Raw genomic sequence first — 26,075 nt, 5'->3', positions numbered from 1 at the left:
ACTTTAATTAATTCATTCAATTAGTTCATTATATTTTGCACAGTACATTCAACTCTCTCTCTCACTCAACTAGAAGAATTTGTGTTAATAAGTTCTTAAGTGTTCTGACATTAAATATTATAAACTTTAAGTTTAAACATGAATAAATAAAACTTACTATGGATGCTTTTTTTTTTTTTTTTTTAGCTGATATGATTATTTTTGCATCACAAATTTTATTTTCACAGACAAAAACTTAAAATTCTGATGATGTGACATTTGCTTGGGTCTCTGTTGTATGATTCTCTGTACACTTTACAAGTCAGTAATAAAAAGAAAAACATAATATTACACATTACTACTGGGTGCCTAGAACCTGGAATAAGATTTAAAAGACAATTAAGTTAAATGCCCTCATCTCCATGGGCACTTTAAAAGATTTACTGTGAATTTGACATTGCTACAGCTGATAATTTGATAGTTGATGTTTTTTATTTATTTATTTTTATTATTTTTTTTTATTGTTTTATCATTTTAAATTTATTGAATGTAACCAGCACCGTCGAAATTATACTTCTGTGGGTTTTGTTTGGATAAAAAAGATTAAATAAATAATTAAAATGAAATCACCATCGCCGTTATTATTAATTAAACAGAATTTTGTAGCTGATTTTTTATTTATTTTTTTAAGGCAATCTCTCAATCCCTCCCAGAGCAAAGAGAGCAGTTCCACAGCTTCACAGATAGAGGGCAGCACTCTATCAGCCACACAGACCCCACAGAACATGCGAGAAGAAAATCCCGTGTTGCATTTTCATTGGTCCTTTGTTGTAAAAGCCCACATACCCTCAGCCAATCAGAGAAGGAAAACACAGACTTATGTGCCTGAGTTGCTGGGTAGATGAAACAAAAAACAACAGGGTCCGTGTCAGAGTTTGAGGCTTGGACACAACAGACGGTCAGTGATTCTATTGCGAGGTATTTCATCGACAGAACAGTGGAGACAGAAGTGAATATGTAACATGTCAGGGTTGTGCAGGATGTAGCGAGTTCTTAAAGCTATGTAGTTAAAAGATGTACACCGAGCTAGCGGATTCTTCAGTTTAGATTTAATCTGTAACGGACGTTTGTGCTTCAACAACAGATAAACGGCTGGTCTGCGACCAATTAAAACGTCATTACAAACTGTAAAATGCATATTTTTAATATGTGGATGCGTATAAACCATTTAAAATGCGCAGTTAGATGCTCCTGGTGTTTTGACGCAGCTATTTCCTTTGAGAGTGCGCATTCAAGCTAACGTAACGTTAGCCATTGTTTACCAACAGTGTGACTTTGAATGAATAGGGGGAGGGGAGGCTGTTGCTGTTGCAGCATGTCTGGGCATGTTATTGACGCACGTCTGAATATTAAATTTCTGTTTGCTCCTCAACATTGCAGGTATCATTTGAGATTCTTCTTTTTGCACGCTGCAAAAACTCCTTTTTTATTGTAAAACATGGCAGCTGACTGCGAGGCCTGGCTGAACGCAAACCCTGTCGGTAAGTGTGGTGTGAGCTAGTCTCAGCCTTTTAAATGCTTCATCAGCTGTATGTGATGTGGGGCACTGGGACTTTTTCATCAGGAAGTGGTTTACTGCTTATTTCTTGCACTGCCTACAGTATTGTGGGCTGCTGAATTTGGCTTTTCTTTCTGCTGCTCGTGCTACATATTGTGGGTAACTGCAGTTACAGATTAACTGTGGTATAATCTGACAAAAAGCTTCTTTTCCTGAGTTCATTGTACTTGCACATGTTCTCCTGCTGAAATAAATACAACAAAGAGAAATGTATGTATGATCTGTTCTGTACGTAAAAGCTTCTTACTCATAATTTGTCTAAATGAAGGCAGTATCCAAATAGCAGGATACGCAATTTTTTGATAAAGAATAAATATGTGACAAATAGCATTATAATGACGTACTGTAATGCTGCACCACCATAGAGACTTCTTCTGCTTGAGGTTTCTGTCTGTTAAAGAAAGTTTTTCCTCACAAAACTGTCACCTTAGTGCTTGTTCTTGGTGGGAACTATTAGGTCTACATTTGTTTAGGTGTTGGGACCTTAAAGACAATGTGGTGCTATATGAAGAAATTTTATGGAAATTTGCAATTTGCCCTACTGCAAATTTCAGTTCACAGATATATAATTTAATACACACAAATATAAAAGATATGTGTATATGTATGTATAATATGTTAAATTAAATATTGTTGTGCTGCAGAGATATCCTGGCCTACACTTCATATCCTTCAGACTTAAGTAAACTTTGTTTTGTACAGATCAACTCAAAATCATGCTATAGTATATTACAGTATACTTCTGATGTTTTTCAATGAAAAAGGAGAATAATGGTACAGACCCCAACAAATGTTGCATCATCATGATTGAAATTGATTTTTTCTGCTAAAATGAAAATTGTGGATCGAAACTGATCATTCTGACTAGTTGTGAATCATATCGCAGACACTTTCTTTGTCAAAGTAACACCAATATGTTTTGGGGGTTTTTGCCATAAGAATTGTAAACAAAACCACCTGTAGATGACCAACCAGACCACTTTTTTTTTTGTTATAATCAAATTAAAAGTACTAAAATTTAAAGACATGGTTGACTTCAGAATGGATCAAATCATGTATTAGGCAAAAAAAAAATCAGGTATTAACCAGTGGCATTCAAATATTATTTCAAATTAGAGAAAGTCAACACAGCTTGAGAGGATTTTGTAATTGTTGGGGACTAATGATCAAAATCATTCTATTATAATAAAATGAATTACTCTATAGAGCAATGTTAAAGAGGAAATGAACACATGTATAATATTAAATAAGTTTAAACTAGTGTTTAATAAATAACACACTGAACGGATATGGGATGGCTGATCAGAGAGGGGAAGGACAGAATGTGTAATTTGAGTTTGATTTGCTCTCTTCTCTGTGTTATGAACGTTTACTTTTATTTGATTTGATTGAGTTGTGTATGGTGAAAAGCTGGAATATACATTTTTAACACCAAATTTTTGATTAAATATAAAAAAAAAAAGGTCGTACTCAAGTATTCAGTTCTTCCTACTTTTTTCGGACATGAATTAATGATTGAGTGAGTTATGATTTTATTATTATAGCAAGTTTCTTTTTTTTGTATTTTAAACTTAAATTTGCATTTTTAACATAACTAATTTAAATATTAACTCCATTTTTCCTCATAATCCAACAGAGGCGGAGGACCTGAGTGACTCCTTTGCGTCTGGAGACGAAGACAATGGAGGATCAGTTATCGTCAACAAAAACCTCAACAATGAGATCAATGGCAACTGGCTGTCCTCGTCTAGCAACAGTATCCACGAAGCACGTCTCAAGGCAAAGGCCAAGCGGAGGCTGAGAAAGAACTCCTCCAGGGACTCCGGCAGGGGGGACTCTCTCAGTGATAACGGGGATGTGGTCAGGGGATCCTCGGTGGCGCCCACCAGCCCCAAGAGCAAGCTGCTGGACAGAAAGTCCCGGTTGGGCAAGGGGAGAGGTCTGCCAAAGAAGGGTAAGAAGATTTAATGTTTTAAAAAATAGTGTTTGTATGAGTGTATGATAACGTTATCATATCATGTCACATAGTGATACCAAAGAGATCAAATATGTCTTATTTTCAAAGGACAACCATCTGCTAGTCGTTATCACAGGCAAGTAAAAGTTAATCAAAGAGCAGCTGGTGAAGGACAAACCTTCATTACTGTGTGACCTGCTGTTGTCATCACCTGGTGGTTTTCCTTCTAGGTGCCATAAACCAATTGGCATGTACCCAAATGGCTAGGTGATTTAGAGCAAGTCGTTTAAAAGCCTCTTCTTTTCTTGCCAACTGCTCGGCCAGGCTCTCTGGAAATTTCCATTAGGGGTTAAATAATAATCTTGGCAACATTTGTGTAGTCTATAGTGTATTATGTGCTGCTTTTGTTAATTTTATTGTCATGTATTGGTTTATTGAAAGCAGGGACAGTGTTGCATAAATGTATTGCATCAGATGTAGCACAATGCTAATTTCCATATATTGTCTCTGGCAATGTATAAAATCATATCCTGTAATAATATAAAAATAAGTCCATGTAACAAACGGAAATTCAAATGTAGGACATGTCTTTTAAACATTTTTAACAGTTTTAATCTGATTAAAACTAACACACTCCATAATATTTGTAGGGATAGCATCCTACTGTTTTGCTGCTGTAACTGAGAAAGCAGTTTGAGTAACTTTTGCTGAGGAATGTTTTATATAACAGTCTCCCCACAGTGATGGTCTTGATTGTCTCATTTCACCATGATGAGCTGTTTGAATAAATTATTTAAGGGATGGGTGAGCTAAAACATGCAGTATCTTAAAAAATAAAAGAAACATTGGGCATAAACAAAACGTTTTGTTAGAGAGATTCTGTCAGTGCACTGGATGAGATGCTTATTTTTCACTTTTTGGACTGCAATGAAGTTCCTACAGAGGCAGCTGACAATTATAAAGTTACTTTAGTGAAGTCTATAGAGCATTTTGTTTGTTCTGTGTATGAGTTTGATTTGTTGTCAGTTTCTGTGAGACAATCTTGTGCGAGAGGGGACAGTGACTGGTTCCTTATCCAATTTATATATCCAACTAAAGATAGCTGCTCCGACCTGCCTTCTCTCTTTGCCCATATTTCTAAGTATTTGTGAAGCATCACAAAATTATAAATAGATCAGAATTTAGCAAGTGTCCACATCTTCTGCTGTGTCACTCTGCAGGTCCTCATTCAGTGATGTAAGCATGCACTGTCTACATGTACTGTGTGTCCCAGCAGACTGCAGTACAGTTCAGTCACTTTGCTCTTCCCATGGGCAGTGGAACTGGAGCAACTGTAGTTTCTCTTGGCACAGTTGTCTGTCCGTTTTTCTGGTTACATAACAGAGCTGCCACGCCAGTGGAGCCCTGTTATTTGAGCTTTGAGCTCTCCTGCATTAAAAGTTCATGCTTTGCACGTTTGAACGACAAATGCAGAGGATGCGCAGACTCTTTGGCGAGAGCAAACTAGTGTGCACCATGTTTTAACACAGAAGTGGGACCAGTGTGGCCTCCACTAAATTTAGTAGCATGTCATATGCCACATACTGGGTGGGACTAATGGAAGTTTCAAAGCATGTGACACAAGCTCCTTGGTGTTGGGCTTCTTAAACTGTCTGCAATCTGTTCGTGCTGACCTCAGACCCAGCAGATGTTTGTCTGTGTAACACATATTATAGGCATCATCTCCCCAAACAGAGGGATTATGTCACAGTATGTTCAGTCCTTGGGTTAAAGAATATAGCATGGGCATTAGTACAGATCACACATACAGATAACCATCCACAGAACAGTAGTATTATTACTGTAACAACTCTGGTGTTATCTTTTACTGGATTTTTTTTTTTCAGCCAATACGATAATCGATAAGTACCTGCTTTTCACGGCTGACACTAGTGAGATGACCAATAATTTCATATTTTTGTATTTTAAATGAACGCTGATATAACTTGTAGTTTATGCACACCTGAGGGTGAAAAAGGCTCAGATGTAGTGAACAAAAAGATGGATGAATTAATATTCCACACCTCTGACCGAACCAAATCTAACTGACCTGTTAAAGTTCATCAAAAAAAAAATCACAAAGGTACTGTGGCTTTTAAAGGGAATTTTGGCCACAAATTCCAACGAAATGCTGTCAAATCAGACATGTCATGTTGTCTTCCCCTGAAACTGGAAAAAAAGTCCCACACCGCCAGCAACATGCTTGCTTTCTTCTTCTTTTTCTTTTTCTTCTTCTTCACTAACCAGAAAAAATGGTGCATGTCTCTACCTATTGTATCCGCCTGTATAGATGCTGTGCTTGTTAGGTCAGTGAAAGCAATTTGCCTTCATATTATTGGATCTATTTATCTGATTATTTAATTATTGGAAAAATACGCAATAAAGTCAGTTTCCCCTTATATTGGCTGATATGTGTCCCAGTCTAACTCATGTTATAAACTAAAGCCCAGAGATGTGCTGTGTGAAATGAGGAAGTTGGAGAACAAGACAGGTTATGGTGTTTGTTTTGATACAGAGATCATACAGTAAGTGGAGCATCAGCTGTTAATATCTACTGTGTGGTTCTGAGTAAAACACTTGAGCACCTGCATACTCAAAGTGAGGTTAAAGACAGACTGGTTGACCATTTGTCGAAACGACTGTTAACTGTTCTTTCCTCCTTTACCTGCGTTTTAGAGGTTTTACAATACTGGAATTTTAAACTTCAGAACAAACTAATATTACAAAAATGTTACTTGGTACCTTTTTTGATACCATGACAAAATGAAAAAAGTAAGTGGTGCAGAAAAAAGGAAGAATTGTTTATTTTTTGTATAATCAACCTGCACACAGTGTTGGTACAGGAAAAAGTCACTGAACTGTCTGGTTTTGCTGCTTGAATTTTGAAAATTTGTCTGGAACCAGTTGATTTTACAGTGGGTGTTTGACCCTACGTTGCTCATAAGATTCTATCCAACAAATGTTGCAGAAACACTTTGAAGATGTTTCCCTCCTGTAGTTCGGCATCACTTTTCAGTTTTTCTGTCTCTATATTTGATACATGACACCAGGCTCTGTAACCTCCACCTTCTCATTATGTCTGCTTTGAAAAGGTGTGAAGGTGTTTTTCAGGGGTTATATTTCAGGGGCATCATCCTAAGAGACCCTAAGCTGCTACTTAACTTTCTTCCTGTATCAAAGCATGAACTATTAGACAGAGGTAAAAGCTGTGTTTGTTCATTTCAACAACACCTCGTGTTTCAGGTAAACAAGATGTGTCATTAAATCTTTTGAATGCGACACTGGCTTTTGCCTTAACATGTGGAATGGTGGTGTCATTAGATATCATGTCTAATATCGTCTCTGACCTTTGTCTGCAGGTGGGGCTGGAGGGAAAGGTGTGTGGGGCCGATCTGGTGAAGTTTATGAACCAGAGGAGGTAGATGAGAAAGACCCCAACTATGATGAAGCTCAGGTACTGACTGTGGTGTTGATGTACATGTATATTTTTTAATGAAATTAGTGTAATCAAATGTAATCACAGCCCTACAAAAAAATCACTTCTCATACGGACCATATGATGTGTGTTTTGACAGGAAAACTGTGTGTATGAGACTGTGGTTCCCCCGCTGGATGAGAGGGACTTTGAAAAGACAGTCACCCCCATAGTGCAAGAGTACTTTGAACATGCAGACACAAATGAAGTAGCGGTAAGTTTGCAGAATAAAACAGACTAGTGCTCTAAAATGTACAGGCATTGAAAGACATGAACACAACCTTACGTCTCTCTCCACATCCAGGAGCTACTTGCTGAACTGAACCTGGGGCCCATGCGGAGCGAGGTGCCCTCGCTGGCTGTGTCGTTGGCCCTGGAGGCCAAAGCCAGCCATAGGGAGCTCACGTCCAGGCTGCTGGCTGACCTGTGCGGGCCCGTTCTGTCCCACAGCGACATGGAAAATTCGTTTGACAAACTGCTCCGGGAACTGCCCGATCTGGTCCTGGATACACCTGGAGCCCCACAGGTGAGTCTCCTGGGTGTGTTTGTGTGCCTACACCTCTCTTAACAACTCCAACAATCAAGCAAGCCTATTGAGTTACAGTAAAGCCACTTCATATGTTTTTCTCATTTGTATTTTAGGACATTTTAACTTGTAAGTTAAAGTTAAGAGTTTATCAGACCTATTTCACATCTTTACTGGCAAAAATGTACAAAGGATATGATTGTATGATATGATTTGACCGTGTATAAAGTCCATGGCTCCCCATGGGACTCTAGTGCCTTAAAACCAAAGTGCACACATTGTCACTAGACTGCTGTTTCTTTATTTTCTGATGTGTGCTGGAGAGCAGAGAGAAAGACGATTTTAAAAGTCTCTGTGTGTTCAGCTCTCAGTACTTTAGTAGTTTTCACTGAATCTCTGTGGTTTGAAATTTAGTTTCTCTCCTGTGTCGCTGTTTCATTCGCTGTTAGCTGTATAGGTTACTATAGTTACTGCCAATCAAAACCTGGCATTTCCTGACTTTGCTGCTTCATAATAAAAGCTTTTAGATAACGAAATATAGGGGAACTTCTATTGTGGAGTTACAGTAAAATATTTCTAGGCTGTTCAGTTGCAGTTGTTAATCAGTAGATACACACACTTAAAGTGGGTGCAAACTCTGTCATGCTGGGCTTCAACTCAGAGTCAAGCAGCACATGTATATGAAAAGGGGGCAAAATAAGCAATAAGTCCTCATTACATCTGACAAAAAGTGGTGAAAATAGCATGTCCAGCTGGATGTGATGTTTCTGCCATATGAAGCTGGAGACAATAAATACCTGTGTCTTCTGCAGAGCCATTAGATCTGGGACTAAATGCTGATTGTACCCCACTGAAGAAAAAAGAGAACTGACAATTTTACAGCCTAAAATTCAGATGATTGGACCCCACAGAGGCTCTAACTTAACACACAACTCATGTCAGAGTCGTCAGTGTAAATTCGTCTCTCTGCACAGCGGAACAACAGTGTGGTTTGACGTGTTATCTGTGTGTGTGTTGTCTGTGTATTTGAGCTCTTTCCTTTTCAGCCCGCACAGACATGAGATCTCTGGCCATTGTCTGTCTGCACTCGCAAAATGCAAGCTCAGCGAAGGACGCTCAAAGGGTTATTGGTGGTCCTCCCCTCACACCCCTCCTTTCACTGTCTCATTTGTGCCCCCTAGTCATTTCTGCCCCACTCTCACAGTCCTCTGTGGGTGTAAAGGGGCATTATGACTCTGTGCTGCCCCCACCTCCTTCCCTCGACTTCTTTCACTGTCTTTCTCAGTTTCTCTGTCTCTCTCTCATACACACTCCTCTCTTTCTCCTCATGTGCCTGCTGGTCTAGCCACAGCCACAGGAGCTGCCTGTCATCTGAACAGGAACAATGATCAGTGATGAGCGCAGGCTTTGTGGAACCCAGTAGAGCAAAGCCAGCTCTTTTCGTTTCCCTATATCATGTGCTCACATTACTGTAAACAAACACACACACACACGTGTCCCTGAGGCCACTCTCAGTGTGTGTTTTTGTGGGGCCTCCAGTTCTTCAAACTGAAAGAGTTTTGTAATGTGTAGCAGTATTGTTGCTGGTTGTTGCTTGGTGATTTTTTTCACTTGATAGCCCAGTGTGTAACATTTACGGGTATTTATTGGCAGAATATGTCAGAAATTGAATATAATAATCATGAGTATGTTTACATTAGTGTATAATCACTCAAAAATGAGAATTGTTGTATGTTTATTACCTTAGAATAAGCCCTTTTTGTCTACAGAAGCTGTGGGTCCTCTACCACGGAGGCCGCCATGCTGCACCGCCATACTAGGGTTGCAAATTTTGTGCATCTTCCTTAACTGATAGTTAAACAATCAATAATTACTCATTAATAATTAATGAGATACAAAATGTATGTGTTTTTCTCAGTTTAAGTTTTATTTGAGAATTTCTAGCAGCACATTAGGTAATTTATGAAGCACAACAACTTAAACGAACAGGATAATAAAACAACAATAAGGCTATTGACTGAAATTGCTTCTTTTGTCCCAACAAAACAATGGGGTGGAATTACTGCCATTTCTAGACCAGCAAGGCAGACCAAACTAAATCGTGAGAAAACCTGTGAGCTCTGGAGTAGTGGTACACAATACAGACATTGTCAGTCAATACATTTTTAATTGGTAAAATTCTTAACAGTTCCTTGATTAAAACAAAATAAAACAGTGATCCATAAAACTGGTAGTGTCTGTCTGAACAAATGTTCTTTCCCTCATTGCATTTTTGAAAAGTCTCTGCACACACAAAAGTGTTGTCTTGTCAGTTATAAAGCCCTTGACTTTAAGCTACAGTCTACATCTGTCACCTTTTGACTTTGGTACATTAAGTAAAAGGGGACCTGCTTTATGACGAGCCGACGAAGTAACTGGTCTCAGAATCACAATTTTGAACTGTGCTGTGTTCAACATGGTGTTACACAAACTGTTTTGGTTTGTTTACATTTTTCCCCTGTTTTGTGTTTGCTTTCCAGTTGGTGGGCCAATTCATTGCACGTGCTGTTAGTGACCAAATATTGTCCAAGAGTTACATCGACGGCTACAAAGGCAGAGTTGACTGTGAATATGCAAGGTATGTTATTTGCTAGTGTTTCAGTTCCCTGTTTTTGGAAGGAGCCGGTCAGTCTGTCTGTTCAAAATGAAGTTTTTCCTCACCACTGTCACCTTGGTGCTTGCTCTTGGTGTGAACTTGAGTGTTATGTACATCAGTCATATCATTAAATATAGCATGAAGAGAAGGGTCCCTTCATGAGGGATGGTAAGAAAGAGCAGGACACCCTGAACTTTTCTTAAGAGTTTTGTTTAAATGTATGTAAACCAAGAGTGGAGATGTTTTATTTAAGGTCTAGGAGTATTCTAGTTCATGAGTTTCAAGTTGTACACACAGTGTCATTCAGTAAGTGCAACAGTGTGATTAACAAAGGTTTCTCAAACATTACAATCAACCTGTTGTAAAAGGGCTCTGTCTCAAAGCCTCAGCAAAAAACAGGTGTAGCAAATGTGTGCAGTACTGGATTTTACGCACATCAGAGGAGAAGCAGTGTGACATTTGCAGGTTGGGGAGGAGGGTAATGAAAGTAGGATGAAAGTTTGTTTCACTGTTTTATAGCTATGTCCCACAAACCTTGCATTTTTTTGTTTTTCCCCCTACAGGGCGGCACTAGACCGGGCAGCGGTGCTGCTGAAGATGAGTCTGGGTGGCCTACGCATAGACAACCAGTGGGGGACAGGAGGGGGGCAGAGACCTGTCACACAGCTCATCAAAGAGGTAAATCCACATAAAGCAGACATGAGGGGACACCAGTAGTAGACCTTGACTTTGTGAACAATATTCAGTGCATTCAGTAGACTAGTGCGTTTTTAATCAAGTCCTTGTGTGTTGTGGGATTTGTTGACAACTATACATTATTTCAATATAAAACAAAAAGTTATGAGTAAACTTTTAATTAACTTTATTATTTCAGTTCCATTGCCTCACTTTTAATTTTGTGACCTGTGCAGTGTGCTGCTGCTTTGATGTAATTTTACAAAGTTTCAAATTAATTCTTAATCTTGTTAATAAATCAGTCCCTCCAATAAATTGTGATCACAATAATTAATGCAAATTCAACCAGTCTCTGTGAATTCTGCAAGCTATCATCCAACCACTGCAAACCATCCATACATTTGAACATCATACATGTACAACTCAAAGTTTTATTTTATTTTATTTTATTTTTATCAGCACAGGTACTGAAAAGAACCCAAGGTTTGTCATTGTTCAAAAGATTGTGCTTCTTTGTGGCATGCCCCAAGATTCATTTTTCATTTACAAATAAAGCATATTTTGTTCTAATTTTTGCAATCCTTAGCCTTTTTGGTGACGTTACTTTAAAAGAAAAAATGTGTCTAATAAATAACTGACCCAGTCATTTTTGTGCAAACTGTGCACCACATTTTCTCAGAATAGTTCACTGGTCTTTTTCTGAAATTCTCAAGAACAAACAATACCTATTGTTTTACTGTATCAATGTACCTCTCTGGCTTACTATTTTTTTGTGAAGGGGATTTCTATTACTGGATGATTTGTAAACGCCTATTCTGCTTCAAGAGACTGAAAACACCTACAAGTCCAAGAATCCCCTACAACTACGACAGCTTGTTGCTTCTTCTTCTTTTTATCTATACAACTCTCTGTATCTGTAAGAACAATGAACCACAGTTTAATAATTGTCATTTCCCACTCTTTGTCCTGCCAGATGAACCTGCTGCTGAAGGAGTACCTCCTGTCTGGAGACAGTAAGGAGGCTGAAAGATGCCTGAGGGATCTGGAGGTTCCCCATTTCCACCATGAGTTTGTCTATGAGGTGAACTTTTTGCTTTAGTTTTAATGAGAGGCGTAGATAAAATAACTGCATGTTTTGTACTACAGTAAGAGCTTGTAGTTGATAGTACAGGTTTTGAGTGTTAACACAAAGCTGTGGATATTTCTGGTATTCTCCTCAGGCAATAGTGATGGTGCTCGAGTCCAAAGGAGAGAAAACATTCAAAATGGTTCTGCAGCTTCTCAAGTCACTCTCTGTTTCCTCTGTCATCACTGTGGACCAAATGAGAAGGGTAAGGCGCCACCTGGTGTTTGAATTGTGCACTGCATGTAATTATTTCATTTTTGTTTACATACTTTCTTTTTCCTTCATAGGGCTATGAACGGGTTTATATGGACATTGCAGAAATCAACATTGATGTCCCTCGTGCATACTTCATCCTGGAGCAGTTTGTTGATAAGAGCTTCAGTATGGGAATCATTGGAGTGAAGTTAAGAGATCTTTGTCCCTGTCGGTAAGTGCACACTGCTGTTTTCACACACCTCATTCATCTCTGAAGAGAATTATGTTTCTGTTTCTTTTCTGTGTTAAAGAAGAAACCTGTAAGATAATAACTGTAATATTTATATTATAAAATGATCATGATGTCATCAGAGATTGAGGAAACATGTTCAGTTGAAAGACTGGCTTCTCTGACAGTAATGCTACAGCTGCGGTGTTCCCTTTTGAAATTTCTGTTTTGGGCAGAAATAACTGTTTTGGTTTGCCCGTTTCATGTTAATTAGACTCCAAATTATTGCTTTATGTTTGCAGAATGAGTAAGTGTCTGTTTATGAGTCATAAAAATCAGAATTACTCTTTTAGAAGAAGTAACTGTTAAATCAATTTGTTAAAGGAGTTTGTCAGGAAGTGCCAAACTCCTTTCAACTCCAGAGTGTGTTAGTATTCAGAACAGTGGGATTTAGTTGTCAGGATTAGGGGCTTCAGCTGGCCCCACATTACAGTAGTTTTAAAATCTAAACCATTTTTAAAATCTGGCTGCATCACACACATCAGGAGTAACCTGACAGATTATCTTCTTTCTGATCTCAAACAACCACACACTACAGCACTGGAAACTAATGGCACACCACAAACTATGGGATATGCCTGCCAGAGAAACGTGATCTCACCTGGCTTCATGTGGAAGCAGATGTAAACAGTGGAGACTGATGTAGAGGAAATAACTCTTTGTAGTGATGCTTTGCAATGAGAAATAATAAAAGCTGAAATTAAGGGTCTGAGAAAATGTTTGGGGAGATGAGTCAATACATCACGTCTGTTCTTCAGTGAGAACTGGAGGTGAGATTTTAATCGTGTTGATATCTGTAAACTGTAGTATGCAAGCTAATGTTAGTCACAAGAGCTGGAGTTAACTGTTGCTTGGCAACACCTCTGTCTTACTTCAATACCAATGTATTATCCAGATTTTAAATTGTAAATATCAAACATAATCTGAGTTGAACATCAGTGCTGGCCTGAGGTAAGCCCAGATTTCATCTGTTCTCAGGACGGCAGAATTTTAGGAAAATTGTCTGTAACTCCTGTAGTGTGGGAGCAGCATTAGCTTTACATTGACAGACAACAAACAGTTATAAACAACTTATAGGGCTTGTCCTCATTAAACAAAATTGCACTTGCCTTGCACTCCTGCAGCCTGCCAGAGCTTCTCTGTGTCTGGGGAGGAGGGGATAGGGGGAAAACAACTGCATTCAACCATAGATTGTATATTAAATAGGGATTCAACCTATATAATATACAGTCTATGGCTCCACTTAACTATTTGGACTGCAGTTCTCATTTTGGACACGCAGTTTGCTTCACATCGCTCCTTTAATAGTTTGTTGCTGTGTTCTGTCTCTTGTCAGGGGCCGGAAGAGATTCGTCAGCGAGGGAGATGGCGGTGTTGTCAAAGTTGAAAGCTACTGAGGAGCCCTTTTTATGTGCCAGATTTCCTGAACAGAAGACGATAAAGCTACTTTTTTACTCGCATATTTTTCAAAATAGTTGGGTACATTTTTTCCCCTTCTAACAGTCAAAGAATGTACATTTCTGAAATAGAGGTGGGGTAAAAAAACAAACAAAAAACAAAACTGCACTTTTGATGGAAACTGAAGTAGATCACTTTCTCCAAGGTGTTTCAGTATAAATATTTACATAAGCTAATCCTTAAAGTGCCACACCTCTCAGTGTCAGTCATTCCATGTTGTTTTGTACAGTATTTTCTTGATTTCACTGCCACTCCTGTTGTGTTTTCTAGAAAGCAGTGTTTGTACAGAGATGACTGGTTTGTGTCAAGAGCTTTATAAAGGGGTATAAAAAAATAAATATAGGGGAGCATGTTGGTTAAATGCAATACAGGCTCCCCTAACTAGCTGCTGTTTCTATGCTGTGCTTGACTTTTTCTTTTCTTTTTACCCTTTAAATTACACAAAGATGTCATTATTGAAGGTGTCAAGACATGAGTACAGCGCAAATACAAATAACCAGTCGGGTAACTTCACAAAATGGTGTTTAGAGTGTTTATTTTTATATCTGGGGAATACTGGTGTGTGAAATGTACCACGTATTGCTCCTTGTTTGTCCATTAAACCACTATAAATAATCCAAGCTTGTGTATGTGAATGTCACAGTATTAACATACAATACTAACTACATGTTACTATGTGCAACTTAACTCTTTGACCTGACACATTACTTGCTATGCCTTGCAATTATTTAAGGAAACTTAACTGACATTTTCTTGGAATGCATTAATGTCAAATTGCAGTGCAATAATACAAAGTCTAAAATCTTAACAGGTCTTAGCAGCCAACCACACTGGAAAAACCGAGAAGCAGTAGAGGTTATCCTTCATAATGACATGCACTTGGTCATTTGTCAATGACTAGTTAACAGCATGACTTCTGGGTTGAAGAGTGATTAAACTAAAGTGATTACACCCCCATCACTTCCCTAGTTTATCTGCTCTGAAGCCAAACATCCGTAACTTCTCGACATTGCACTTCACTTCTTCTTCCAGTACTTGACAACGCTGGGTTTGTGCCATCCAATGCGAGAAGTTTTCTGCCAATTTGACTTGTTACAAATCCTCTGTTGGGCGTCTACTGTGACTGCTCCCTCATTGCCAGTTCCTGCTGTTTGACGGCCTCTTGAGCCTCCATCTGCATCTTCTCCAGTTTCTCCAGGGTGACTGATTTGAGTGGGAGCAGCTTTGGCTTACACAGAATCATGGTAGGGACATCTTCCATGGAAAGTTGCCCTGTGGATGTTGCCAAAACAGAGGAAAAAAAAAATCACTGATCTCCAACATGAAGTCTCACATTTTATCACTAATCTTGGCTTGGCTGGATTGCTGCTATTTTTCACAAACACTTCTAGCACATTAGTGGTGAGAAATGTTCTTACAACAATTAACTTTTAAAGCAACTACAAGGAGGTTTTAACTGGTATGATCATATTTACAAAACATTTTGTGGTTAATAGGTGGAAACACGACCACTTTCATCCACAGTGGCCTTCTAAATCAACAAAATATTAAAGTGTAGTAGCTTTACACAAAGTACTGCAACCATGGGAGCCTCACTGCCAGGCAGATCCACAGTTAAAATAGTGACATTCCAGCAGCCTGCAATCCCCAGTATTTTAAAGGAACACTTCACCCCAACATCAAAAATACATATTTTTCCTCTTACCTGTAGTGCTGTTTATCCATCTATACAGTTATGGTGTGAGTTGCAGAGTTCTGGAGCTATCAGCCATAAAGATGTCTGCCTTCTCTCCAATATAATGGGACTAAGAGGCACTTTGCTACTTGGTGCTCAAGACACCAAAAAAGACATTTGAAGACCAGTGAAAATCATGACCAGGTTACTCAATACTCATACCCTGTTGTGAGCAGTGTTACACTTATTTCTTTCTAGCGGAAAGAAAGTAGTTCTGATAGATTCTACTTTCATGAAACTGCTCACAACAGGGTATGAGTATTATCTTGAGTAACCTGTCATTACTTCTAGAAAGAGATATTATTGTTGAGTTTTTCAAAAGGACGAGTGCCATCTAGTTCCATTATATTGGAGAGAAGGCAGACATCTCCATAGGCGATATCTCCAAAACTCTGCAGCTCACACCAAAACAGTATAGATGGATAAATAACACAACAGACCAGGGGGGAAATGTGTGTTTTTGATTCTGGGGTGATCTGTCCTACTAAGTCCAATATTAAAATGTCTTAAAATATCTTAAATCTGATTTTTACAGGTCTTAAAAATTATTGGATTAATACACTTAACGTTTCTTTTATTCAGTTACATTTTTCAGTCTCGATTTTAAATTGGGAAGGAAATTTGGGAGAAAATGTCTTGATCACGCTGTAACAGTTCAAAAACAAAAACAGCATGGAAGCAATAACCACTCCGCTTGGTCATAATGACAAGAACTTTTAGCAGCAGAGATACATTGTTGTAGAGCTATGGTACTGAAATTATATAACTGTTTATACAACAACGTCCATGGTGCCGAGCTGTAAAAAAGACTGTAAAGAGGGAGCACACAGCACAAACACCCACTGACTAATTTTGCAAGCTTTTGCAAATTTCTAAACAGTTCACATGTTGTATTGAGCTCCACAAACAATCTTTTGTTTGTAACTACTGCTGTCCAAATAGCTAACTGCTGTGGTACAAACCTTGTTTAGGCAGAACTTCTCTGAATATTGACTTGACTTCTGGCATTGTGTCTTCTGAGTGCTTTGCTGAAAGGTAAACATATCAGTTTGATACATTTAACATATTTTTTCTGACAGAGATTCATGAAACCAAAGTATTACAACTCTGCAACTCTGATCACGAGGAGCTAAAGCTTAAGATTTTTTTCCATGTGGCACTGTGGGGTCATCAAGATAGCAGCTAATTGTTGATGAGTATTTTCCAGTCTATAATGAATGATGATCTGACTCATGACTGTGTTACAAGACAGTAGTAAATAAACAAATTGGGGCAAAGCTTTGCTTTAAATTTAGTATAATTAAATGTAAATGTACAGGGATAAAATTGTAGACTCAGTAGGTGGTATGATCAGGTTTAAAATGCGGTTTGCAGCCAGTTGACATCGGTTACCTATCAGTTTTTCACAATACCAGAATGTAAACTAATATTCAATACTAGTATACAAAAATCACAGTAATTATTTCCTTTATTAAAATTAAAAACCTGTACGCAGTGCTGATACAGAAAAAGTCACTGAACACTGTCTGGTCTGTGCCAATATAAGGTCTTAAATGAGCACTGCATTATTTTAAACCTGCAGTACTGATAAAATATTTAAGTATCGACACTTTTAACAACCTTAGTAAATATCAATATATATTAACATCAGTAAGACAGTACAACACAGTGAACTCGGACACAGCACACCAGACCATCGTAAAAGATGAATAATAGACCTTTTTCGCGGCACGTTGCGAGTAACACAGGTGGTACCATCATACAAATTAAAGTCGCGTTCCGTTTAGTGTAGCAGAACCTTTCCAGTGAGCCAACATGCACAGCACCAATGGACTGTAATCTTAATTACTATTATTGCTAACACCTGTGTTTACTCTATTATTCCATGTCGGAACGGCTGCTGAGAAATAGGCCTGTTGTTATCAGGGCTGTCCTGTGGTTTATTAGTGAAATTTAATTAGTGTTAACTGTTGTACTATGTTGGTTTTAACATAGCATTAACGCAAGTGAATCAATGTCCGAATATTTTGCCTGTAACCTTAAATTAAAATGACAAAGACGTCGGGTTAACTTAAAGATCGAGAGTAGAACTGAGAACCCTTGTTTATAATAGCTATATAGCGTTAGCTAAAGGTAACGCTAGCTAGGTTTAGCACGTAGCTAAAGTAACTGAAGCTTTCTTGTAGCGAAGCACCTGTCAAATATAGTTTCTACTGCTCACAGTACACTGTACTGTCTGTTTCCGTTATCGTGTGTGAGCAAGTTAAATCAAAAACACTGCTTATATAACTAAATGGTCGATAATCCCACCTTTAGCACCAGCAGGAGAAGATTACACTGGTTGTCGTCTTCTTCTTCTTCTTCTTCTTGGCGTCTCACGGCGGTTGACAAACAACGTTATGGTGTGTTACCGCCACCAACTGGTAGGGCGTGTGGATCGAGAATCTAACCTACATTTACTAATTCTGACAAAAGAGAAAATAAATATTTTATTTATTTATTTATTTATTTATTGAAATTACAGCAGTTGTCAAGCCAACGCTTCAACGAGAATCACGTGACCACCTTCTCCGCTCTATTGTTCAGGCACAGTGCTTTACTGACAGCTACAGGCGGCTCTCCGGACATGACAGCTAAAAATCATGACTTAATGTTTGGGGTTTCCACTGAGAGTTTTGCATAATTATTGTAGCGATATGTTTTGACATTAATTAAGTTTATGCATTTCCTTGTTTCTTTGTTTCTTTGTTTGTTTAACCAGTCATTCACAACAAATTCTTATTTATAATGGCAGCCAGGCCAAAGACAAAAGCCTCTTGAGGGAAGGGGGGCAGGGCCTAAAAAGGGTGTCAAAAATTAAAAGACAGCAACAATCAGGCACAGCATCAACTACAAAACAACAAAAGCAAAAACAAATAGAGTAGGCAACAACAGAAAACAACAAAGAAAAGGCAAAGAAACAACAGAAAAAAAACCTGAAAGGCAAAACAACAGTAGCAATGAGAAAGAGGCAAAGCAGTAACAGTTGCAGCAAGAGACCAACAACACGCATGTGACAACAGAAAGCAGTCGAAAGACAAAAGTTTGGAAATGATAGTGGGTCAGGAAGCAGCAGCATGTATCACTGAGAGCTACCATAGAGACCTGGAAAACTGACTTAGGAATTAATTTGTCCAGTTTTAGTGTTTTTTGCAGTAAAACTGGACAAATTAATTTATAAGTCAGTTAAATATATACAGCAAACACAACTGGCCAGACGATTGTATTTACAGTGATTTTGCCTTCAGAATTTTCAAATTTTTGAAATCAGTGTTTTTGTGTTTTACTCTTGTGTTTTCTGTTTGTAAGTGTTTGTTTGGGACGCCCCTGAAAAAGAGACGTTAAATAAATCTCTATGTGGAAGTTTAATTAGCTTGTTCAGACAGTGACTGATTACACTCCTTTAAAATCTATAATTTCACTGTGATAAATTCACATATTTTGAAGTCTTTTGGTAATTTCAATTATTGTATTATACAATCATTCGGTGGTTGGAAGTAAGTACATTTACTCAAAAACTGCGCTTGTGTAAAAATTTGACATACCTGAACTTAACTTGAATATTTCTGTTTTAGGTTGCTCTGTATTTTAACACCTCTACATTACAGAGAACAGTATTGTATGGTTGACTCATGTACTTAGATTTGACAGTTACAAAATAACTATTTTATACAAAACATACCTATGATTCATTGTTACAGGTGACAGTACAATAAGTAAAATTTGCAGCTTCACCAGCTGCAACATGAAAATGCTACTTATAAATTATGACAAATAATGCTAATAAATAATGAATCTACAATAACACTCTAGTAACTTAAATTATAATATAAATCTCTGTAAAAGACCGTTGACTTTAACTATTGATACTCAAAAGTATATTGTGCTGCCAATGCTAATGAACTTTTAAAGTCCTCCTCCACTCAACAATATGATTTGCAGTTAGTTATTTCACTTGCATTTTAAATCGTCACTGTACAGAATGATTTCTCAGAGTCTGACACTAGAAGGCTGTTTATTTGTTTATTCATGTAAGGAGGAAAGTGTTTATGTGCTCATCTTAATTCTGAGTTTAAGGTGTATATGTGTGAGCATGATCTGGTAAAATCCCTCATTATTTGGAATCCAATCCGGGTGAAATATTTTGGTGATGAGGAAACTTGAAACCTCCAGGTGACTGAGAATGGACTTTTCAGTGAAGTGAGAGATGTTGTGTGTCTAGAAGTTACACTTTTGAAACGAAAAAAATATTTGCTTATTTTTATCTTCTGGATTTTTCTGTGCAGGGAGGGATATATGTCAAGGTTATAGGTTAACTAAAACTAAACTAAAAACTACAATTAAGTGCAAAAAATATAAAACATTTTAGTTAACTGAAATAAAAATTGAATAAGCAAAAACTAACAGATGATATATATGATATATACTCATTGAAAATTTGCAGATGTTACTTTGGGTGACTGTGATGAGGGAAGTTGAACAGTGAGGGGCAGAGGTTCATGTGGTCTTGCAGAAAACAGAGCTCAAATGTAGTTGTTGGGCATTAAACATACAGTGAATTAAGAATATATACCATGGGACAAACTGAAACTGAAATCTAAAATTAGTAAATGAAAGGTCAGGTGCTTGAGCACCCTCTGGGTCTATCTGTGCATGTACCTGCTTACAAAACTAACTAAAATAAAATAAAAATGTAAAGGAAATGTCTTTAGTGTTAGTCTTGTTCAAATTTGTCAACACAGAAAGTATGACAAGGCAGTGGTGGATATATGTTTATTGTGAGTGTGGTGTTTGTATTGTTTTGTACTATTCTGAACCTCTTAAATTTTGCCCCTGACAAATACCCTGTATTTTATAATTAGAAAAAATAAACAATAACCAAAAACTAATACTAATACTGAAGCTAAAGTAAAACTAAACATTTTTAAACAATTTAAAACATAACTAAACTGAAATAAGCAAACACACTCTGGCAACTAACTGAAACTAAACTGGACTGAAAACAAACAACCAAATACATAAAATAAAAACTGAAATAACTCTGGTAAATGTAACATTTTAAAGTTAAATGAACATTTTGTGGAAAATCATAGCAAACACAAATGACTATTCCAAGCAGAGTAATCTTAAAAGAAGTCTGAAAAGGGGCTGTAAGTAACAGCTTGAATGTATGACTTTTTTTTCTATACTGGAGTATTATCAGTAGTATGACTATTATAAGATACAGGACACTATTTGTCATGGTAGACATAAACAAAAAAAATCATGTTTGATAACTCTCAGAACAACAACAATAGAAAACAAGATAGAAGGATAAAAACAAGAATAAAAGGACAAAGACAAGACTGGAAGGATATAACAAATAATAAAATGATGTTTTATTTTTTCTTGTTTTTCAAAGGATATAAACAAATATATCAACAGGAATTAAATGATAAAACTAGAATAGAAGGAAAAAACAGGAATAAAAGAAAAAAACAAGAATCAAAGGATATAAACAAGAATAAAAGGATAAATAGAATAATCAAATAAACAACAATCAAAGCATAAAAAGAACAGGATATAAAGGGGAATTACAAGATAAAAACAGGACTAAAAGGAGAAAGGTAAGAATCAAAGGACATGAAAAAGAATAGAAGGATCCATGGATAAAAACAAGAATAAAAGGATGAAAACAAGAAATAAATAATTTGAACAAGAATGAAAGCATAAAAAGAAGAATAAAAGGACAAAAACAGAAATAAAAGGACTAAAGCGGGAATAGATTGATAAAATGAGAAGAATAAACAAGATAAATAAAAAAGATAAATATTACGAGGTAGCAGCCTCTATTTACTGTAATTATAGCCTATTTTATAACTAAAGTCAAAGAAAAATAAATCCTTTACTTGTAAGATATGTATGTAAATCTAGCCAATGTTTATCCAGGAATATTTGATTGTATTTCAAAGTCTCGTGATAACATTGGTTAGGCGTGCGAATGACGCAGTTTGGTGGCAGGGGAGGGAGGGGAGCAGAGCAGCAGTGTAGGAAAAGAGGAGGAAGCAGTAGGGATGGCGGAGTCACACCTCTGAAGGTAAAACAGTTATATTATCACATTAACAGTGGACCTTTTCCCCCCACAGCTCGGTCACACATAACGCCAGATATAATATACTCGTCCGTCTCTCGTTACGACGTGTGTAACGCCAAAGTGTCATTTTGCGGTGGTGAGTAGGAACGCACTCTTTTGTTCAGCTTCGGAATGGCCGCTGTTTTTCAGAGTGTTTTCTTTTTTTCCTCGGCTAATATTCAATACAGGAACGGCGCTAAGATAATGTGTTACAGTAGTCCACACCTTGTATGCCTTCAGTGGCCGCTCTGCTGGGATATCAGCTGCCTTCACCGGCTGTTCTCTTCGGGTGTCTGCTGCCCGATTGCGCTCAGCTGGCTGCAGCAGAGGTTTCCCCTCTCGGTCGAACTCACGGCGGACGGGTCGGTCCGCGTCCGACAGTCGCTCCGCTCGGGCCTACACACACAGTTAGCTCTGCTTAAGATAAAGCTAACCACTCGATGTGAGTAAATATGGCAGGGGCTACCTCGAAAACGTTTACGCCGACTAATACGCGTAGTAATAGACGTTTGTTTTATTACCTCACCCTGGTCGTGCTGTTTGACTCTGAGGATCGCTCGCTAAAACACTGTTAGCTGGTGGGCTAATTTGCTCGCTAGCTGACGTTAGCAAGTTAGCAGTCTGGCATAACTGACGTTTGCTAGGTCGTGTCTGAAGGGAACCCAAAATTTGTGGAACTCTCGCGAGATATGCACGAACTGTTTCTTCGTTGTGCACATGTGCAAACTAGACATGTTTTGTAGTGTTTATGGTGTTTATAATGGCATGGTAAACATTTGAGAATGTTGAGGAGCGCAAAATACTTGTTGGGAGTAAGGGAAGATCATGGTTTACGTTAAAATGATCACTCTCGCGAGATCTATAGCGGATCTAGGGTTCCCTTCTAGACGCGACCGTTTGCTTGGCTGTTGACGTTTAGCTTAGCAGTTTTTATTTCCTGCCTTGTTGTCAGTCATTTTAGTGGGCTTAGCCAGTGTATTTTTCTCTTCTTTAAGAAGTGATATTTTCTCCCATACAGTTTCAAAGTTTGCTCAGATAGCATTAAACATCTTCGGCCAATTGTTACGTGGGTTGACTAACGACAATTAGTTAGCCAGTTGATGTTGAGGTTAACAGTCGAAACGTTAACGTGTAGCACTATCACTACCCGCGTCAAGATAACTTATTATTGTCAGTCCAGTGACCCTACAGTGGCACCAAGCCTGGCATGTTAATTAATCTCGGGAAGCGACTTGACTATTCCGACCAGGTACCGTTTTGTCGGTAATCTGTTTCCAAGGATTTGTCATTGGCACACGTAGCCATCAAGCTAGCTGCGTCCTGTGGAGTGCTACTGTGTAGTAGCAGCAGCTATCTGTAGCTGATAGCTGCCACCTCACCTCTGTTTTGCTATTTCTCCCCTCAGTATTACACAGTTAACCATTAAATCTGATAGGCTACGTTATTCCTGCTTTGTAATGTCTTGAATTTGAGTGGTAGCATACTGTCAAGCAGTAACACAGCAGCTGGATTTGAGTTATTTCCTGAATCCGGATTTGTTGTGTGCATTTTATCATATGATACTGTTACATTTACTTTACACATGTGTTATTGTATTCTCTCATTAGCTAACGCTGATGCATTTTTTATTTAATCCAAAAGGCACTGAAATGCATAAACAAAAGCATTAGAACACTAGACAGCTCTTTTTAGGCCTAAATGCACTGGCATTATCAGATGGGCCCAAGATATCCTTAATGGAAACTTCATTAGTTTCTATGTGGGTTGCAAGTGCCATGAAGTCCAAGTGTTTAGCAGCACTTTATGGTGGTGTTGTTAGTGATGATGGACATGCATTAGCTTTTCTCCAAAGTTGTATGTGAGTCAAATCTTGTATTTACATGTACTGAATGAGTAGTCTTCATTTGATAGAACTCACAAAACGTTTGCCAGCTTTTGTCATAGCTGGATCACTTGCCTGTTGAATTAACATTATCCGATGGTTTTGGCTAACATATGCCACAAGGATATTTCACACACACACCTGGAGAGTCGATGGATGTAAAGGCTATAAACACTATACCTAAACCTATCAAACTAAACCTATCACTAGTGCCATTTTCTGATCAAAACATTTTATTGTATGGCCATCAAATGACTGCTGCTGTTTTGTGCACAAATAATGGATTGTTTACATGTCATTATTCCTTCCCTTCTGCCCAGACTGTTAAGACCTAGACAGAGGTCAGCAGCCCTTACTATTAAAAGAGCCGTTTTTGGTCAAAAAAGAAATAAAATCGTTTGGGAGCTGCAGCTGGTAAAGTCTCTGTTTTCCTCAGAGTCTTTTACTTTTTTTGGATTTGGCATCCATTGCTAGCCTAGACAAATTCAAGACTAGCCACGGGCAAAATTTAGAAGAAAAAGCTCTGAACTGTAGACATAGACTATAGCGCACATTTTAGTTCACAAGATGTGATATTCTTTTTTATTCAGTGTACAAGCTACACATTTTTATAACTGAAAAATGTAAGAATTATGTCAGCACTACAACAATGATAAATGGAAATTTATTTAACAAGTTGGCAGCAGCACTGCCTTAAACTTGTGAGGGATGGAAAAGTAACAGAATATCATGAATTCCTTGTTGTGTTTTATTCTAACACAGCTATTACACACAGCTTGTTGGTTTTCCATTTCTTTCTCTGAAGTTAGAGTTTCTTTGGTCACCTGGATAATAAACTGCTGTTCTGTTTTGCAGAGACCTCTGTAAGCACATGAAAGGTGCAACCAATAGTATGTCTGCTTTGCTTCGACTAACATTTTGTTTTCATGACCTGGTCAAACGATGACAGATTTCCTGCTAAGCTTGTTTTGCCAAAAATGTTAATAGTGATTATAGTCATAAATGTCATTACAAATAGTAAAACAGAACTAGCAGTGAACTTGCTCAATTGAATGTTAAACTTTTCTTCTGGTCTCATTTTTTCTTTTACAAGGTTCAGCAGAAAACACAAAGTCTTTAAATACAGCGATAAATCTATGCAGATAACATTTACATGCAGTTTGTTATAAACACTGTGATGTACCAGGGCAAGAACATGGAGCACACAACCATAAAAGGAAGTGGCTTGTACAGTTTGGTTTAGATGGCCCCAGCAATTGGGCTGGCCTGGCTATTCTCATTTTATGTTAATAATTATTTTATACACAGGTATTCCCATTATAGCAAGTGTTAGATGTGCACTCTGTTATTTATGACAGGCTGAAAGAGCAGTGGATACCTTTTTTATTTACAGAACACACTGTCAAGCATTCTATCATGTAAGGGGTGCTGCTATTGACCCAACATTTCTTTTACCCAAAAGGTCATATGACCTGTTGTTGTGGGGGCTTCATGCTTTGAAGGCCACTTCTAAAGATTACTCTCAGCAGTCCTAACCTTTTCACTTAGCTCTGATCCTGAGCCAAACCTGCCTATTTTTTTGCCATGGCTTAGCTTGTACTAGTGCAAGGGAGCTTTACACAGTCACAGAGGTACAACAGCAACAGAGACTAAACAGAGACAGGCTGCCAGAGACATTCTGGCTGAGTTTGTCATGTAAAGATCCAAAGGGTTGTGTGTTTCGTCTGGATGTCTTTGAGACGTAAATATTCAGTGTGATTGTTGTATTACAGACTTAATAGGGGACGGCTAAATAGCTGAAAGCATGTTTAGGTGGGGCTTCAGGATTACAGTAATGTCAACACCTGCTGGGCCATGTTTGTTTAGTAGGAGTAAGTTGGTGTGAGGTTATGCTTAGTATGTTCAACGGATTTGCTTGAACTGGGACAATACTCTAAATACCACATACTTCATGGTACTGACAACCCACCAAACCTGTTGAAGTGTTCTTTTTGCCTCATGGAAAAGGAAGAATATTGTCAGGGTGTTAAGGCTCCTTTTTATTGTTTATATTTTCTCAACATAATGCAGTGTACATTTCAAATGAAGCGCACACAGGGCTGACCTAAACAGTAGTCTAAATGATAGTTTAAATGCGTTTGTAACATTTTTAATATAGTATCCTCAGGGCTGCACGATACAGTAAAAAAGTTATATTGCAATTGTTTTGACTGTAATTTATGATTGCAATATGATTAGTTGCAGTATTAAATTTTGCATTACAATTTGCATTTTTACTGGGAGAAAACTATTGAAATCTTCATGATGTGACATTTGTCTGTACCAAACAAACATG

General features: G+C 37.9%; 1 protein-coding gene and 1 long non-coding RNA gene across 4 annotated transcripts; one reads left to right on the top strand and one right to left on the bottom strand.

Annotated features, from left to right (window-relative positions):
• Nucleotides 1-822: 822 nt before the first annotated feature.
• pdcd4b (programmed cell death 4b) lies at nt 823-14,365 on the top strand. Of its 3 annotated transcripts, none has more exons than XM_084716138.1 (12): nt 823-937; nt 1,420-1,520; nt 3,234-3,551; nt 6,953-7,047; nt 7,169-7,282; nt 7,373-7,594; nt 10,114-10,211; nt 10,793-10,907; nt 11,878-11,985; nt 12,125-12,235; nt 12,318-12,457; nt 13,851-14,365. In XM_084716138.1, the coding sequence occupies exons 2-12, from the start codon at nt 1,478-1,480 to the stop codon at nt 13,909-13,911; spliced, it is 1,425 nt and encodes a 474-aa protein (XP_084572264.1). In that variant the 5' UTR covers nt 823-937; nt 1,420-1,477; the 3' UTR covers nt 13,912-14,365. The 3 variants fall into 3 exon arrangements, with proteins under 3 accessions (XP_084572264.1, XP_084572263.1, XP_084572265.1); XM_084716137.1 differs by having other exon boundaries at nt 824-957; XM_084716139.1 differs by having other exon boundaries at nt 923-937; nt 1,412-1,520.
• Nucleotides 14,366-14,490: 125 nt separating this feature from the next.
• On the bottom strand, nt 14,491-18,113 carry LOC146330579 (uncharacterized). Its single transcript, XR_014769864.1, has 3 exons — nt 18,018-18,113; nt 16,670-16,735; nt 14,491-15,244 (listed from the first exon to the last, which is right to left on the bottom strand). It is a non-coding gene; the product is annotated as an uncharacterized LOC146330579 (long non-coding RNA).
• Between the last annotated feature and the right edge of the window lie 7,962 nt (nt 18,114-26,075).

This window comes from Lutjanus erythropterus, chromosome 3 (genome assembly GCF_056507025.1).
Source record: "Lutjanus erythropterus isolate fLutEry1 chromosome 3, fLutEry1.hap2, whole genome shotgun sequence".
NCBI classification, from domain to species: Eukaryota; Metazoa; Chordata; class Actinopteri; order Lutjaniformes; family Lutjanidae; genus Lutjanus; species Lutjanus erythropterus.
This window is presented reverse-complemented; position numbering and strand designations above follow the sequence as displayed.

Excerpts from the sequence above, each read along its gene's own strand:
- pdcd4b (XM_084716138.1), top strand. The coding sequence starts at position 1,478 with ATGGCAGCTGACTGCGAGGCCTGGCTGAACGCAAACCCTGTCG. Across the intron at positions 10,212-10,792 it reads GTTGACTGTGAATATGCAAG|GGCGGCACTAGACCGGGCAG; the intron begins GTATGTTATTTG and ends TTCCCCCTACAG. Across the intron at positions 12,236-12,317 it reads CTGTGGACCAAATGAGAAGG|GGCTATGAACGGGTTTATAT; the intron begins GTAAGGCGCCAC and ends TTTCCTTCATAG.